General features: G+C 45.1%; 1 protein-coding gene across 4 annotated transcripts in view; it reads right to left on the minus strand.

The window, feature by feature from the left end:
• The window catches only part of trak2 (trafficking protein, kinesin binding 2), an 18658-nt gene continuing 5085 nt past the window's right edge, over nucleotides 1–13573 (minus strand). The window contains exons 3-17 of one of the 4 annotated variants that reach the window (XM_085796141.1): nucleotides 12615–12800; nucleotides 9373–9432; nucleotides 8759–8835; nucleotides 8535–8651; nucleotides 7928–8149; nucleotides 7588–7666; nucleotides 7367–7497; nucleotides 6996–7070; nucleotides 6594–6731; nucleotides 6373–6452; nucleotides 6132–6269; nucleotides 5008–5294; nucleotides 3875–4423; nucleotides 3636–3735; nucleotides 1–2901 (exon numbers count right to left, since the gene is read on the minus strand). In XM_085796141.1, the coding sequence (XP_085652267.1) occupies nucleotides 2106–2901; nucleotides 3636–3735; nucleotides 3875–4423; nucleotides 5008–5294; nucleotides 6132–6269; nucleotides 6373–6452; nucleotides 6594–6731; nucleotides 6996–7070; nucleotides 7367–7497; nucleotides 7588–7666; nucleotides 7928–8149; nucleotides 8535–8651; nucleotides 8759–8835; nucleotides 9373–9432; nucleotides 12615–12800 (3035 nt within the window). In that variant the 3' untranslated portion in view covers nucleotides 1–2105. Of the gene's footprint in view, nucleotides 2902–3635; nucleotides 3736–3874; nucleotides 4424–5007; nucleotides 5295–6131; nucleotides 6270–6372; nucleotides 6453–6593; nucleotides 6732–6995; nucleotides 7071–7366; nucleotides 7498–7587; nucleotides 7667–7927; nucleotides 8150–8534; nucleotides 8652–8758; nucleotides 8836–9372; nucleotides 9433–12012; nucleotides 12252–12614; nucleotides 12801–13573 lie in introns of those variants that run through there. The other 3 variants (XM_085796158.1, XM_085796149.1, XM_085796167.1) reach the window with 3 other exon arrangements.

Raw genomic sequence — 13573 nt, forward strand, 5'->3', positions numbered from 1 at the left:
AAAAAAGAGGCAACTGTATAATACCCATAGTTTACAGAGGATCATGATCTTATAGGAGAGACATGAACAAGCCAGTTTATATTTTAACCAAAGAACGACACAAACCTGAACCTCCCGCTTTACTGGAAGTAGGATATGACTACAAATAACCGATCGATATGAACAGTCTGAATGTGCCTTCTCTCTCCCCCCATTGTACAAACATAGAAAACATTAAACTGAAGCTCTTCTTGCATTGTTGAATATGTTACAGCGAGTTAGGACAAAATGCGTCTCATATACACATGTGCAAGCCAGAGTCGTCCATTTCTTCAGAAATAAAAATAACATTTGGCTTGAGTTGGATTCCCTTCTGTGGGCCTCTACATATGAAAAGCAAAAAAAAAAAAGAGACAAAAATGCTACATATATTAAAATCTTATGACAAATTGTTAGCTGACATGATAAAAACAGGCACCCACTATGCTAAATCTTCATGTTAGAATCTAAATACTTCAAATAGTGAGTGTAAAACAAAGGTTAATTAAAAGTAAAAGTGCAGTAACTGAGTGCGGGAGTCTGGTTGGACTGATGAAGGGTCACAGGGGTCAAGCACAAAGCTCTAAGCATGATAATGTGGTGTTAAAGTAGTATATTGAATAAATATGATAACAATCCTAGTTGCTGGCTAAAGTGTGAACCATATACATCCTCGAGATAAACCCCCAAGGTCCATTTTAAACAGAAAACAACCACTCATAATAAACCAGTGTGCGATATATATAATTAAAATGATGTCAGTGGTTTTTTTCCATCTGAACAGACTGAACCTGAACATCCCACAGGCCTGAGATAAACACGAAGGATGAAAAGTTTCTTATTTTAAAGCCCAGCGCCGCGGTGAAATGTTTCCAACCAAGTAGTAGTGGTCCTAAAATGAACTCAAAAACCTCAAAAATCCTCCAAAACCCCACGGAGTGCAACTCATATATACAAACATGGCTTAACAGGAACACAAATCATAACAGTGCTGGCTCCCACATAAGGCCTCGTCATATTAAAAACACACAACACAAGGACCTGAAGAAGAAGGTAGATCTTATTCTTGTTTTTCTCTCTCGTTCTATTTGCCTGGTGTCTTGATTTGGTTTTGACCTCGCCTTCAGCCTGGGCCCCACCCGTCTGCCGACAGGGTGCATGCTGGGAACCTGTAGGCATGGTCGCTTCAGATGTGTCATGCATGCAGACGTTTGCAAGGAGGCAGGGGAAAAAAATGGGGATGGGAAGGGAAACGTGGACGGACTGTCACCAGACATCTGTGCAACAATGGTCTCTTATAATAAAAGATATCATAATATGAATGAATACTGGCGTGTCAGGGGGCTGGCAGTACGCTGTTCAGCCAGCGAGCACTTAAGTCGTCCAGTTGTCAAGTAATAAAAGCAAACTGAATGAATCCCTCTATGGTGACTGTAAAGATTTCAATGTGCCCAGACGGATGCTCTTAAACCAGTCACCGTGTAATGGGTATCATGTAGTCGGCCACCATGATGCTGTTTGACTACATACTAAAGCTTTTCCAGCTCACTACAGAACAAGCCCTTGGAATAGATAAAAAAAACTCTTGATGTTCAGTCCATCTTTCCTCTTTCACCTTAGACTTACTTTCCCTTCTTGAATTAACACTTTTTATGGCTCTACTGTGCCTTAACTCTCGTTCTTTTCTTAATCGACTTCCACAAACCATCAATCACTTACACGTACGTTCCTTCTCTCTCCGCTACCTGCGCCTGAACATCCCAGAGCCTTAAAAAAAAAAAAGGAAAAACTACAGAACCTAATTTTTACACTACGACTGAAAAGGTACGGAGCTGAACAACCCGTTCAGAGGCGAGCTAAGGCCGTAACAACTAGCATCATGGCAAACATCTACACACATAGACACTGCGGTATCGCTAAAAACAGTCAGTAAAGTTAAATTGTGCTTTAAAATGAAGTCGTACAAAGGAGGGATTGTTTCGCCAAATCGATGCCCTGACTCGTCTCTCTCCAGAAGGCAGAAAGGAGGAGAGATGAGAGGAAGGAGGAGGGGGGTGGAGTTGTAAAGGAGCAGTCCGTCCCTCTCTTCAGTGTTTGGCTGAGCTTGAGCTTGATGATGGGACATGAGAGAAGGAGGCGAGATGCCGGCGCTGCTCTCTAGGGTTTCCCCACGGAGGCGGGGGGAGGGCGAGGGAGGTGGGATGCAGAGGAGGCGTGGGGTGACCGACCGGTTTTCCCGCTCCCGCTCGGGCGCCGATCATGGCCGGGAGGCTCTGGTTGCGCCTCAGCCCGTCCAATAAGCTCCCTCCGCCCGCGGAAACAAAAGTGGCAGAATCCTTTCTGGGCGCCGAAGCCTCAGACTCGGAGCCGTGCAGCACCTTGGTGAATCCCAGCCGCCGCAGCCGCTCCACCAGCCCGACGTGGACCGGGTCGAGCCTGGTGGTCCGGCCCGGGGTTTCCTGGGAGGTGCTCGGCAGGTCGGGGTGCGGGGCGCGGCCCAGATTCAAGCCGTAAACGTCCTGGAGGAAAAGCTCCGCCGGCCGCGAGGCGAGGAAGTTGTCCGCCGGGTGCTGCTGGCGAGACTCCGCCGCGGGCACGGGGGAGGGGCAGGGCGAGTGGGTCGGGGAGTTGGGCGGCGTCTGAGGGAGGAAACGGAAGAGGGGCTTTCTGCGCGGCTGGGCCGGGGACGAGGGCGGAGTGTCGGTGGATACTTGCGCCGAGATGCCTTTCTCCAGCACCAGCTTGGCCAGGCTGCAGACGGGGGGAGCGGGGGGGCGGCGGGGGGGGAAGGAGTCGCCCAGGCTGAGTCTGCAGGGGGTCACGGGGGTGCTGGGCCCCGTCCTCATGGAGCTGGGGGTGTTGGCCATGAGAGAGGACTGAGAGCTGGAAAACACAGACACAGACACAACAGAGAGAGAGAGAGAGAGAGAAGAAAACACAATCAAAAACCAAAAAATCAAACAAATGATATACATAATAGTCCATCTATTTACACAATTGAAATGAAAAGGAAGAAAAAGGGGGGTTATCATTTCAAATAATCATAATAATAATCATTCAGATTTTTTTTAATGCTTTATAGATGTCTAAGGTTTTTATAGTAAACAAAAAAGGCTCACGCACATCCAGAAGTGCAACCAGGTGCTGAGTCCAGGGAGGTGAACATCAAAAAGAAGAAAAGACTCGCCACACTGTAGAAGCTCCCAAGTATACAAACATTTATTGGAGGACTACTGTACATAAAAGGGACAACGTTTCGAGCAGTGTGCTCTTCGTCAGTGTGGCGAGTCCTTTCTTCTTTTTAAGGTTTTTATAGTGGCAGATTTCTATTTTGAATTCCTGAATCCTTGTTTTTTTTTAGGACCATTACATTTGTGAATGTAGTACTTTCCATATAAAATTCCCTTAAAGCTTTTCTCATCATATTGGAGAATTATATATTTTTTATTTTAAGTTTAAGCTTTACACCAGTTATAGTTTCAAAGAAATGTCAAATTTCTGCCCAAAACAAATTAACATAACAGCATTCATAAAAAAGGTGACAAAAATGTTCCACCTGCTGCTAACTTCCTTTGTTTTGTTTTCTGACTCAATGCTTTACAGACGGCTCGGCTCACCTTGCTGTGACCTGTGTGACATCACTGGGGTGCAGGATGCGGCAGGTGGTGAAGGTGTAGGTGGAGAAGGTGGAGCTTTGACACTTCCCTGGATTTTGGACTGAACACACAACAAATCAAATCAAATCACTGTGAGTTTTATTACACTGCGTTATCATTTATAATTTAAAGTATATTTTGGGGGCTTTTTGCTGTTAATTGATAGGACAGATGAGTAGTAGTAGATAGTGAGGATTTACCAGAGGAAGATGTTGTTGTCGTTGTTGTTATCGTTGTTGTTGTAGATGCTGATGCTGAGGTGCAGATTTGGGTCTGTGGTTGGACCGGCGCCGTCGGGGCTCGTGTTGCGGTCTGAGGAGACGGGCTGGACGTCTGAGCGACCGGACGAGGTCTGGGAGTCAGACAGGGGTCCGATCTGAGGGAGGAGGACGTCGTCGGCACGTTGGGGGAGCCGGGCGGGGCTGGGAGACACACCGACACCAACTGCTTCCTCTCCTTCCTCTCCTCCGGCGTCGACGTGTAGCGCACCTTAAAGGTGATCCCGCCTTCCTCCTCTTCCTCCTCCTCGTCCTCTTTCCCTCGCTCTGCTGCCCCCTTCTCCAGGACGCCACGCTCCCCTTTTCCTCTCAGCTCTTCGTCTTCCTCGTCCTCCTCCATGTCCGAGAGGTGGTAGACGTCGTCCTGAGCCAGCGGGCGGAAACCCTTCGTCACCACCCCCGGGTGCGGGTCCAGGATGGTGGCCAGGTGCGGTTGGGCCAGCTGCTGCCAGTGGTGGAGCGTCAGAGAGCCTGGAGACACAACGTTGGATTCGTTTTTTTGTTTCGTAAACGTTACCTTCCTTTTTTTTTATTGTGAAGTAAAACAAAACAAGACAAGTGACACCATAATTGGACAAAATTACCAACAGACAAATGACAACAACAAAGTAACACAGGAACAAGACAAAAAAGACAAACTAAACAAGCAAAAAAGAAAGGAGAGAGAAAGAGAAAGAGGGGGGGGAAAATAGCCTATGTAAATATATAAAAGAAAAAAAAGGAAAAAAGGGGGGGGGGGGGGGCCGCGACAAAAAGGGTTTGAGTGTGTCAGTGTGTGTGTGTGGGCCTATAATCTGGTATTTGATATGGTACGAGTGACAATGATGCGATAATAATGATGATAATAATAATAATAGTAGTTAATGGTGACACCTATGATAATAGCCATGAGAACAAAAATAACAAAAATAATTCCACATATGCATCACACCAGTAACAGAAAGCATAGCAAATTGTTGTGAGTAAGGAGTGGAAGGAGTGTGGAAGAGGGGAGGGCTGTGGGAGGTTAGATCAGGTGAGTTTACTAAGTCTGAGTTTGCGGGATGTCGCGTTACCTTCCATGGGTTTGACGATCTGCAGCTTCTCAGGCAGGAAGGTCTTAAAGACGGTGGAGCTGAAGGAGAGCTCCGACAGGTTGGAGTAGGAGGAGAGCACGCTGCCCATCGGAGAGCTGCAGCCGCTGGCCTCTCCTCCGTCCTCCGCATGCAGCTTCTTCTCGCGCTCCGCCTGGAAGAACTGCCGCTCCGACAGGAAGTTCTGCCGTCGCAGCGACAGGCGGTGGAGGGCTCTGGTGAGGTCGTTTCCGCCCGGACAGCCCGGCTGGCCCATTCGCACCTCCTCCCTGCACAGACACACACTCATTTGTGAATGGTTGATCAATTATCCAGTCATGGAAAACACATGGAAATTGAGAAAAAGGGTAAAATGTCCTGGAAAAGCCTGAGTTGTCCTGGGAAATTATCAGCTACCAGAGCTCTGTTTGACTTTTTTAGACCCCACTAAGGATTTCTTTTCCAAAGATGTGCCCAGCGAGAAAAGAGAGCTGTTTTAAGTGCAGTTTAAAAACAAAAACAACATGTTTTTGCGTTGTTCTATGATAAATTTGTCTTAATTTCTAAGCATGTAAGATATTATTTCATTGATAATTTGGAGCCACAGACTGCACATCTTTAAATCAAATTTCTTGGGGTGAAAGAAAAGAATAAATGAAGAGTTCATTTGCAAAAGCAGATAAGTGCCATTTTGAAAAAAATGAGCTGAGCTTTGTAATTATTCTTTGCAAAGTGTTCTTTTCAATAAAACTTTATTTTTTTGAGATATGTCTGTTTTGTTACGTCTCAAAGTCACTCAACTTTGGTTTAACTGATATCACCTTATGTAAATAAAAAATAAAAAATGCAGATTCTGGAATTTTTTAAAAACGGAGTTATCTGCTTTTGCAAATGAACTCTTCAAATATAGAAACAAACTGGTTGAATGTACAAAATAAAGTACTACAACTTCTCTCCAAAGCATGAATGGGATGGGGCGACGTCGTGTATGGCCTAATAACATGTCTGTCAGACTGTAGCAGCTGAAAATGTCCTGCAAAAGTCCTGGAAAATGATTTCAAGAAAAGAGTGGGAACCCTGATGAAATGCGAAACAGGATAGGAAGCTGATATAGTTTGTGACGTTACCCCTGAGACTGGAAGGGCTGTGCCGTCATCACTAGAGAGCTCTGTCCCGAGCCGGGGATCGGAGGCGTGGCTGAAGCTGGCCGTGATGCCGAGGCGTTGACGGAGCGGACTGTTTGGAAAACTCGCTTCTGGGATATTCTGCAGGGTGAAGACAGTCCACAACTTATCAAAAGACCGTTGGCCACTACACCGGAGGTTATTGAAAAACAAACTGTCCAGGAGCTTGATTATAGTTTCTCACCTTTGGTCCTGAAAGGCAGTCTCCTCCTCCACACTCAGCTCTCTCCTCATGGTGCCCTCGATCTCTGCTGCCAGGGAGTCCTGCACAAACACACAGGAAGGAAGACACACAGCTCGTCAACTCGTCGTCTTCTCGAGTTTTTCCACGTAAACCAACACGTTTTCTTTCATGGCGACACTTGAGCTCGTCATCCGTATCCCCCGTATATGTGTTTCTCTCACCATGGGGTAGAGGCCGTAGGAGAGGTGCCGTCTCATCCCGGCAGAGGGAGTGTTTTTATTGCGGAGCTCCTTGATCTCCTCCTGAGACTCATGGAGCATCTCCACACACTCGATGTTCCTCTCTGCCAACTCGTTCAGCTGGGACAAACACACACACACACACAGATGTAGTGGTTATTCAATTGAAATTGTTCTTTTATGCAGCAATTAATTCAGCAAAGGAAAGTTCACACAAATTAATTTGTCAGGTCAATGTAATTGCTAAAGCTGGTAATGGATTTTACTAAATTAACATAATTACAAACTGGAACAACTGCTTATCAATCATCAGAAATTAAATTAATTACTTATTCGTTTATTTAATAATATTTCTTGGTTATTTATGATTGATTGAGACTGTACCTCTGCTGTGAGCTGCCTCTGAGCATCTTTGGAGGCCTGCAGATGGATCCTCAGCTCCTCTTTCTCCAGAGCCAGCTACAGAGACAACACAAGCATTTAAACATCTCAAACAAGTAAAAGTAATAAAAAAAAAGGAAAAAAAAGGGTTTGTGTGAATCAGTTATATTTCTTTATATCAATTTAAATTCTTTGCATTCAGTCATTTCGCATCAGCTCTCTGCAGTCAAGTTTTTATTCTCTAAAAAACTGTTTTTAACCGAAGAGAAACTATTGAAGGGAGGAGATTAAGGCAATTTATCAACTATGACACTGATTTAAATCCTGATTTACAGGCCCCACACTGTTATCTGGACCAGTGTTTCCTCTCTCACCTCCTTCACTCTGTGTTGCAGCTCCACTATCTGGGAGAGCAGCTGGGCGATTTCCTCCTGGTGTCTGAGCAGCTCCTCGTTCTTCTTCGACAGATCATCTGTCAGAGACACCATCTGGCTGTTGGACTCACCTGGGAACGAGCAGACACACACAATGTAAGTCTAAAAACAGCCATTTCACACTCGAGAATGTGTCTTTCGTGTGTCTGTATTTCACTCACGCAGCTCCTTGACACAGTCGCTCACGAGCTGCTGCTCCTTCTCCTCATAGGTGATGGTGTCTCTCTTCAGCTGACACGCCTGCAGTCACAGAGACGTTACAGAAAACCAGTCAGTTAACAAACCTCGGACGATTCAAAGGTCAGAACAAAGGTAGTCAAATTTTACATATGCATAAAAACACTACTTAGACGGATACATCTATCCACTTCCTCTTACACTGCACTGAATTTGTAGCAGTGATGATACTGACTTCTCAAATGTGTGGTTTATATTCTAACGCTTCTCCTTTTCTCTTCCTGTCATTTTCCGTCCCAGTGATTCATTGCGAACGCCTCGTACCTCGGACCTCAGCGACAGGTTCTCCTCCTCCAGGTCCTGCAGCTTGTTCTGCAGAGACTCCAGCTGGCTGAGCGCGGCGGCGGCGGTGGCGGTTCCTCCCAGCGGCTGAGGCTGCTGCTGCGGGGTGGAGATGCTGGAGTCGGTCTCGCTCTCCTCCGACGCGATGGCCACCATCCGCAGCAGCTCGTCCTTCTTGGTGAGTTCATGCTGCAGCTGATGGACCTGGTTTGGGAGGAGCAGAGTTGTTTTAGAGGTAAATTCATACAAAACCGCTGATGCGTGTCAGTTTTTCATCAAGCAGTCTCTGCGTTTGCCTCTAAAACAACTCTGTCTGGTAACATTCTGTTATTGTCTCATAGCGTGGTGAATGTGCAGGTCACAACTTGTCCACCAGAGCGTTTTGGAGTTGTTGGATTGTGTATTTGATGAGTTTGATGAGGGAAACCAAGAAATCCCCTTTGCCTCGGTATTGTAGCGTAGCTCTGAGCAGCTTGCGGCTCTGCTCCAACAATTAAAGGTAACGAACCTACTCCTAAAACTATAGGGATTATGGACCAATTTGCCAAAATGTTGAACTATCCCTTTAAAGTTTAAAAGGTGACGCTACCTGGTCCAGGGCCTGTGCTAGTTGCTCCTCGACGGCATCATTGCGTTCCTGCAGCAGGTGGTTTCTCTGCAGGAGTGACTGACCAATCCGAGCTGCCAACTCCAAGTCCCTGTCCCGCTGTCCAATAAGAACACAGGACACCCAGGGGGGGTCAATATCAACCAATCAGATGCAACCTCATTAAAAAAAACAAAAAAAACTGTCAGATGTAAGGAAACACCCACCTCAGCCAAAAGGTGTGTGACCACTTCAATGTCATTGTAGGTCTTGGTCATCTGCTCCACACGATCGGCACTGAGGACTGGTCAGAAGATCAGAGGATAAACATTACTTATAGGACACACACACACGGACACACACACACACATACACACATGCAATCTAGCAAGCACACAGCGGCATGTGCATGCAAATTGTGCGGTCAGGGAACTGCACACAAAAACCACCATCATACTGTATCACCCCAACTAACGGACACACATCTATGTCATGCCAGCATCACGGTTTGTGTAGAAGTGAATTACTGAAACACACAATATGGCGATGTGGCTGCTAGTGGTCTGACAGTAATTAGCCCTACACACACATAAAAACACACCACACACACACACATACACTAGATAGCACTACAACAAGCGGCCTACAGCGGCAGACTGCAGATCTACACTACACAAATCTCTCGTCTGCTGCTGCCATCTACATGCAGGAACATCAACAAGCAGAGAGGGGCTCCAGGTCTGTGGACCAGAGCCCCTCTCTCACTCTGGAGCTAAATGAGGCAGTTGCAGAGCAGAACCGGCAGATAGAGGGAGAAAGAAAGAGAGAGAGAGGGAGATACCTTTGGAGAGGCTCTGAGAGCCGGGGTGGGAATAAGAGGAGGGCTCCAAAGCAAGATATGCTAGTGAGGGATAGAGGAGAGAGAAAAGAGGAGGGAAGAAGTTCAAACAGGTGAAATGAGAAGTAAACAGCTTTTTTTAAAGAAAGAAAGAAAGAAAGACAGAAAAACCGATGTAGCAGAGCAGAGAATGAAAGCTGAAGCTTCAATACATCAACTTCATTTACTGTAGAAACATTAGTTTGTGGAGTCAGAGGATCTACACATCCACGAGCTTGGTTTTGATTTTAGCACCTGAGTGAGTGTCACCGGCGCTGCACTGCTCCCACTTCCACCTGTTTAAAGAAAAGTGGCATCTCTAATCACTGAACCGTCTGTTGGGTTTGACTTTTTAGAGACTAAGGAGGACAGATGTCAACACTTTAACAGGGCACTGGGAGGTGAAAAAGAATTTAAAAGAAGTCCTAGTCTATTTAATACAGTTATACATATAAGAACATTAGGGCTGCAACAAACACTTTCTCTGTTTGGTAAAACTTAGTGTAAATAATAAACAGTGGGGATTAAAATGTCCAGTCAGGAGCAGCCTGAAGTGAAGCAGCAGCTCAGCGGGATGAGAGCTGCTGTCCAGTAATCTGAGGCCCACACTGACCTCTGGATCTGGACGCCACACACACACTCTGTCTGCTCCAACAACCAGCAGTTAAAAATACCCTCTGCCCAACAGAGCCGTCTCCTGTTACACACACAGGAAGACAGATACTGTACAGCCACACACACACACACACAATGCACATAATCGCTCATGTTACCATATGACGCGCTCACACACAGAAACACACACATGCCGTTACCTTCAGTGTTGTGTAAATGATGATGTCTGTACTCTGGGTTCATCATTTTCTACCAAATTCTTCTTTTAAAATAATAAAATGTACCAAAAGTCAGTGCAGTGCAGTGCAGTCACACACTGTGCAGACATGATCATAGACTAAAGTTGATTGTGAAAGTAGAAAGTGTGTGAACTCTGTCCACAATAAACCGCATAAAAGGAAAGTCCACACACACACACACACACACACACACACACATAGACACACAAAGTACAATGGTCAATGGGTGACTTGTTAACAATCACTGTGAAGCTTTTGATTCATGGCTGGTTGGACCTTTGGCACCATAAACCAGCTGCAACAGCTGTAGGTGCTGCGATTATTTATTGATCAGTTCAGAGGCATAATGTCATTATTATTACTACTAACACACAAAAATATACGAATGATCAATTATTAAAGGTAGAAATAGTCATTTCAATGTCTACAAAACGCTCTGCTCAACTCCATGTGGAAGTAGGAGACAAAGGTCACGGCTGAGGACAAGATAATAATTAATTCAGTTTTGTCAAATGTATTGATGTCTTTGTAAAGTTGAACTCTTCAGCAGCTTTTCTGTAAGTCACACGCTCACACACACACGTGATGTCAGATCTAGAGGTTACCAGCCTACCGGTAGATAGCATTAGAATCAATTACAGATTGATCCTCTAAAATCTGTCCACATGTGAACACCGGCTCATCTCCTCCTGCAGCCGGAGACACAGGACACGCAAATATATGATCAAAACTTAGATGCACAACAATAAGAAACAACATCTGACAAGATCTGGGTTTTAAAATTATAAAATTAACAATAAACATGATTAAATTTTAAAACAAATACTCTGAATTTGCACTAAACTGCATCGGTAAGCAACTGTAATATCCAGGCTTTAAATAGCATGTGCGTCAAATCCGTGAGACGGCTTCCTCCTCTGATTTCACAACATGACACAAAAACTCGATATGTGAAATCCGAGTTGCTTGTATCACCGATATTATGTATTATATTCAAACATTGTCAGCTTAGTGTAAATGTCAAAGCAGCTCATTTCTGCAGATGTCATTTGTTGCAGGGGTGACGAGGTGCAAATTCGCATATCAGCCTGTGCAAGTCTGTGCGAGTGCATCAAGCTCTATTAATAGGCCGCTGTTGATTTTACACTGCGAGGAAGTGGAACGGCGAGGAACATGAAACCCAGACTCCCTCACTGTAGCCCTTCTCTCACACGTGCCACATTTCATACAAAGAAATATAAACAAAAACTTTGTCCGTGCAGGAACATTTCATTGTCCCACTTTGCACCGACTGTGTTCCTTCCTTCCTTTGCAAACTTTGTAGCAGTTATGTGGGTCAAACATTAACAAAAGGATTAGTTAATATAATGTCAGACAGAGTGTTTTCATCTGCCGAATAAAACCAGGTCAGCTCTATGTAGTTTGTGCATGTGTGCTAAAAAAACAAACAAACAGGAAGTCAATCCAACTGTCAGCGCTGCTCCCGCTGCATACCACAACTTGTTTGAATGTAAACACAAGCACAGACTCAGACTTGGCCACTTCCTGTCCTCCCGAGGCTTTTACTTACTGTACACACATACATTCACTTTCCCCTCCGCCCTCTGTCCCGTCACGTTCTGCCTGACCTTGCAGACGTTGACTGCAGCTGCCTCCGCTGTCACACCGGCTCACATGTCCCTCGCTCTCTCTCTCTCAAGTCTGCTACAGTAAAAACACCAAACAAACAAACACGGACGCCTCCGCTCACCTTCCACAGCAAAGTTATCGTAAAGATCCTCATTGTGGATGTTTAAAACCGGCATGGCTCTGCGCTCTTCTCTCTACTGTCCCGTCTTCATCCTCTATCCGTCTATCTCTCCACTCTGCCTCCCCCCCTCCTCCTCATCACTCTCTGTCCCGTGACTCGAGCCCTGGCTTTGAACTCAGCTACACTTAACTCTGGCTGGATCTCTGGATTCCTCTTGCTCACTGTCTCTCTCACTCTCTCTCTCTGTCACACACAGACAGACACACACAGAGTGTCAGAGCTGTCTAGCAAACACAGGAAAAGACAAATAAACACAATAACAGCCTCTGTGCCCAATAATATCCACAGTAAATCCCTGTGATTTTAATTGAAGATGATGCGCGCTGTATAAAATGAATCCCTCACGTGTCTAATGCACTCAGACACTCAAACGCACCATCTGCTCGGCGATGTCGCCACAGGCTAAACCAATCAGAAGAAAGCAAACAGGGACATTATAATATGGTCGTTATGGTTATTATATAAAAATAACTTGCACACAACTGTGTCTTATCTGTCCAAATGACAACAAAGAGAAATATGAATAAACTTAAGACACTTACTCATGTAGCGGAAGGTTTCCTCTGCCAGCATGGGGGAGATGGCGGTGTGCTGGCCGGAGCTTTCGTCAGGAGAGCAGCTCGGGGAAACCACCCAGTCCTGACTGTCCGACAGGTACACGGAGCCAGAACCGGCCGAACCCGAGCCCACCGAGCCGTGATGCCTCCCACTGCTGCCCAGACCCTCATCTATTAGATTAGAGGACACATAAATCGAACATGTAGATTAAAATACATTCATTTTTGACTATAAAATGTCCAGAATAAACCCCTAAAATGATGACATGTCACTTTAATAATAATAATTAAAAAAACAAAGGTATTTAACAGAGAAAAGCAAACAAGTCATTATATTTGTGGGACTGTAACTTGAAATAAATCAATTTTAACATACAGATAGTTCTCGTGTTAGCTCACCAATTTAAATTTTATGCAGTGGTGCCTACATTACCCATAATTCCTACTGGCCAGGAATTATGCCAGCAGATGGGTGTGTGTTTAGAGTGTGTTGCTGTTCAGGTTGCAGAATATAAACCGTATAAAATAAATATAAACCAGCTGAACGATATGAGGTGCTTTTATTTTGTCAAACAAAAACAGCAACAGTCAGGTTAGAGCAAGAGCATCAGGTTGCAGTGACTGTATTTTTACAGCGAGCACGAGCTGAAAGCATTTGAATATGAGAGTGTGTGTTTGTGTGTGTGTGTGTGTGTGTGTGTGTGTGTGTGTGTGTGTGCTCTCTTGGCTCAGACACTGTACAAGCCAATGTCCTTCCACTTGAGCAGATATGTGGTTTACTGGGACAGATGGGTCTAACTATAGCATCAGGCCCAAACACACAGCAGACTGTAGCTCAGGGCAGCGTGACATTGGCAGCAGAGGTCGATGACAATTTATAGAGCAGGATGATTTATAACGGCAATATTATATTGCTTTTTTTGTTTGTTTTTTTTACTTATTTG

This window comes from Trachurus japonicus, chromosome 2, assembly GCF_045865225.1.
Source record: "Trachurus japonicus isolate A0001 chromosome 2, Traja_1.0".
Lineage (NCBI taxonomy): Eukaryota > Metazoa > Chordata > Actinopteri > Carangiformes > Carangidae > Trachurus > Trachurus japonicus.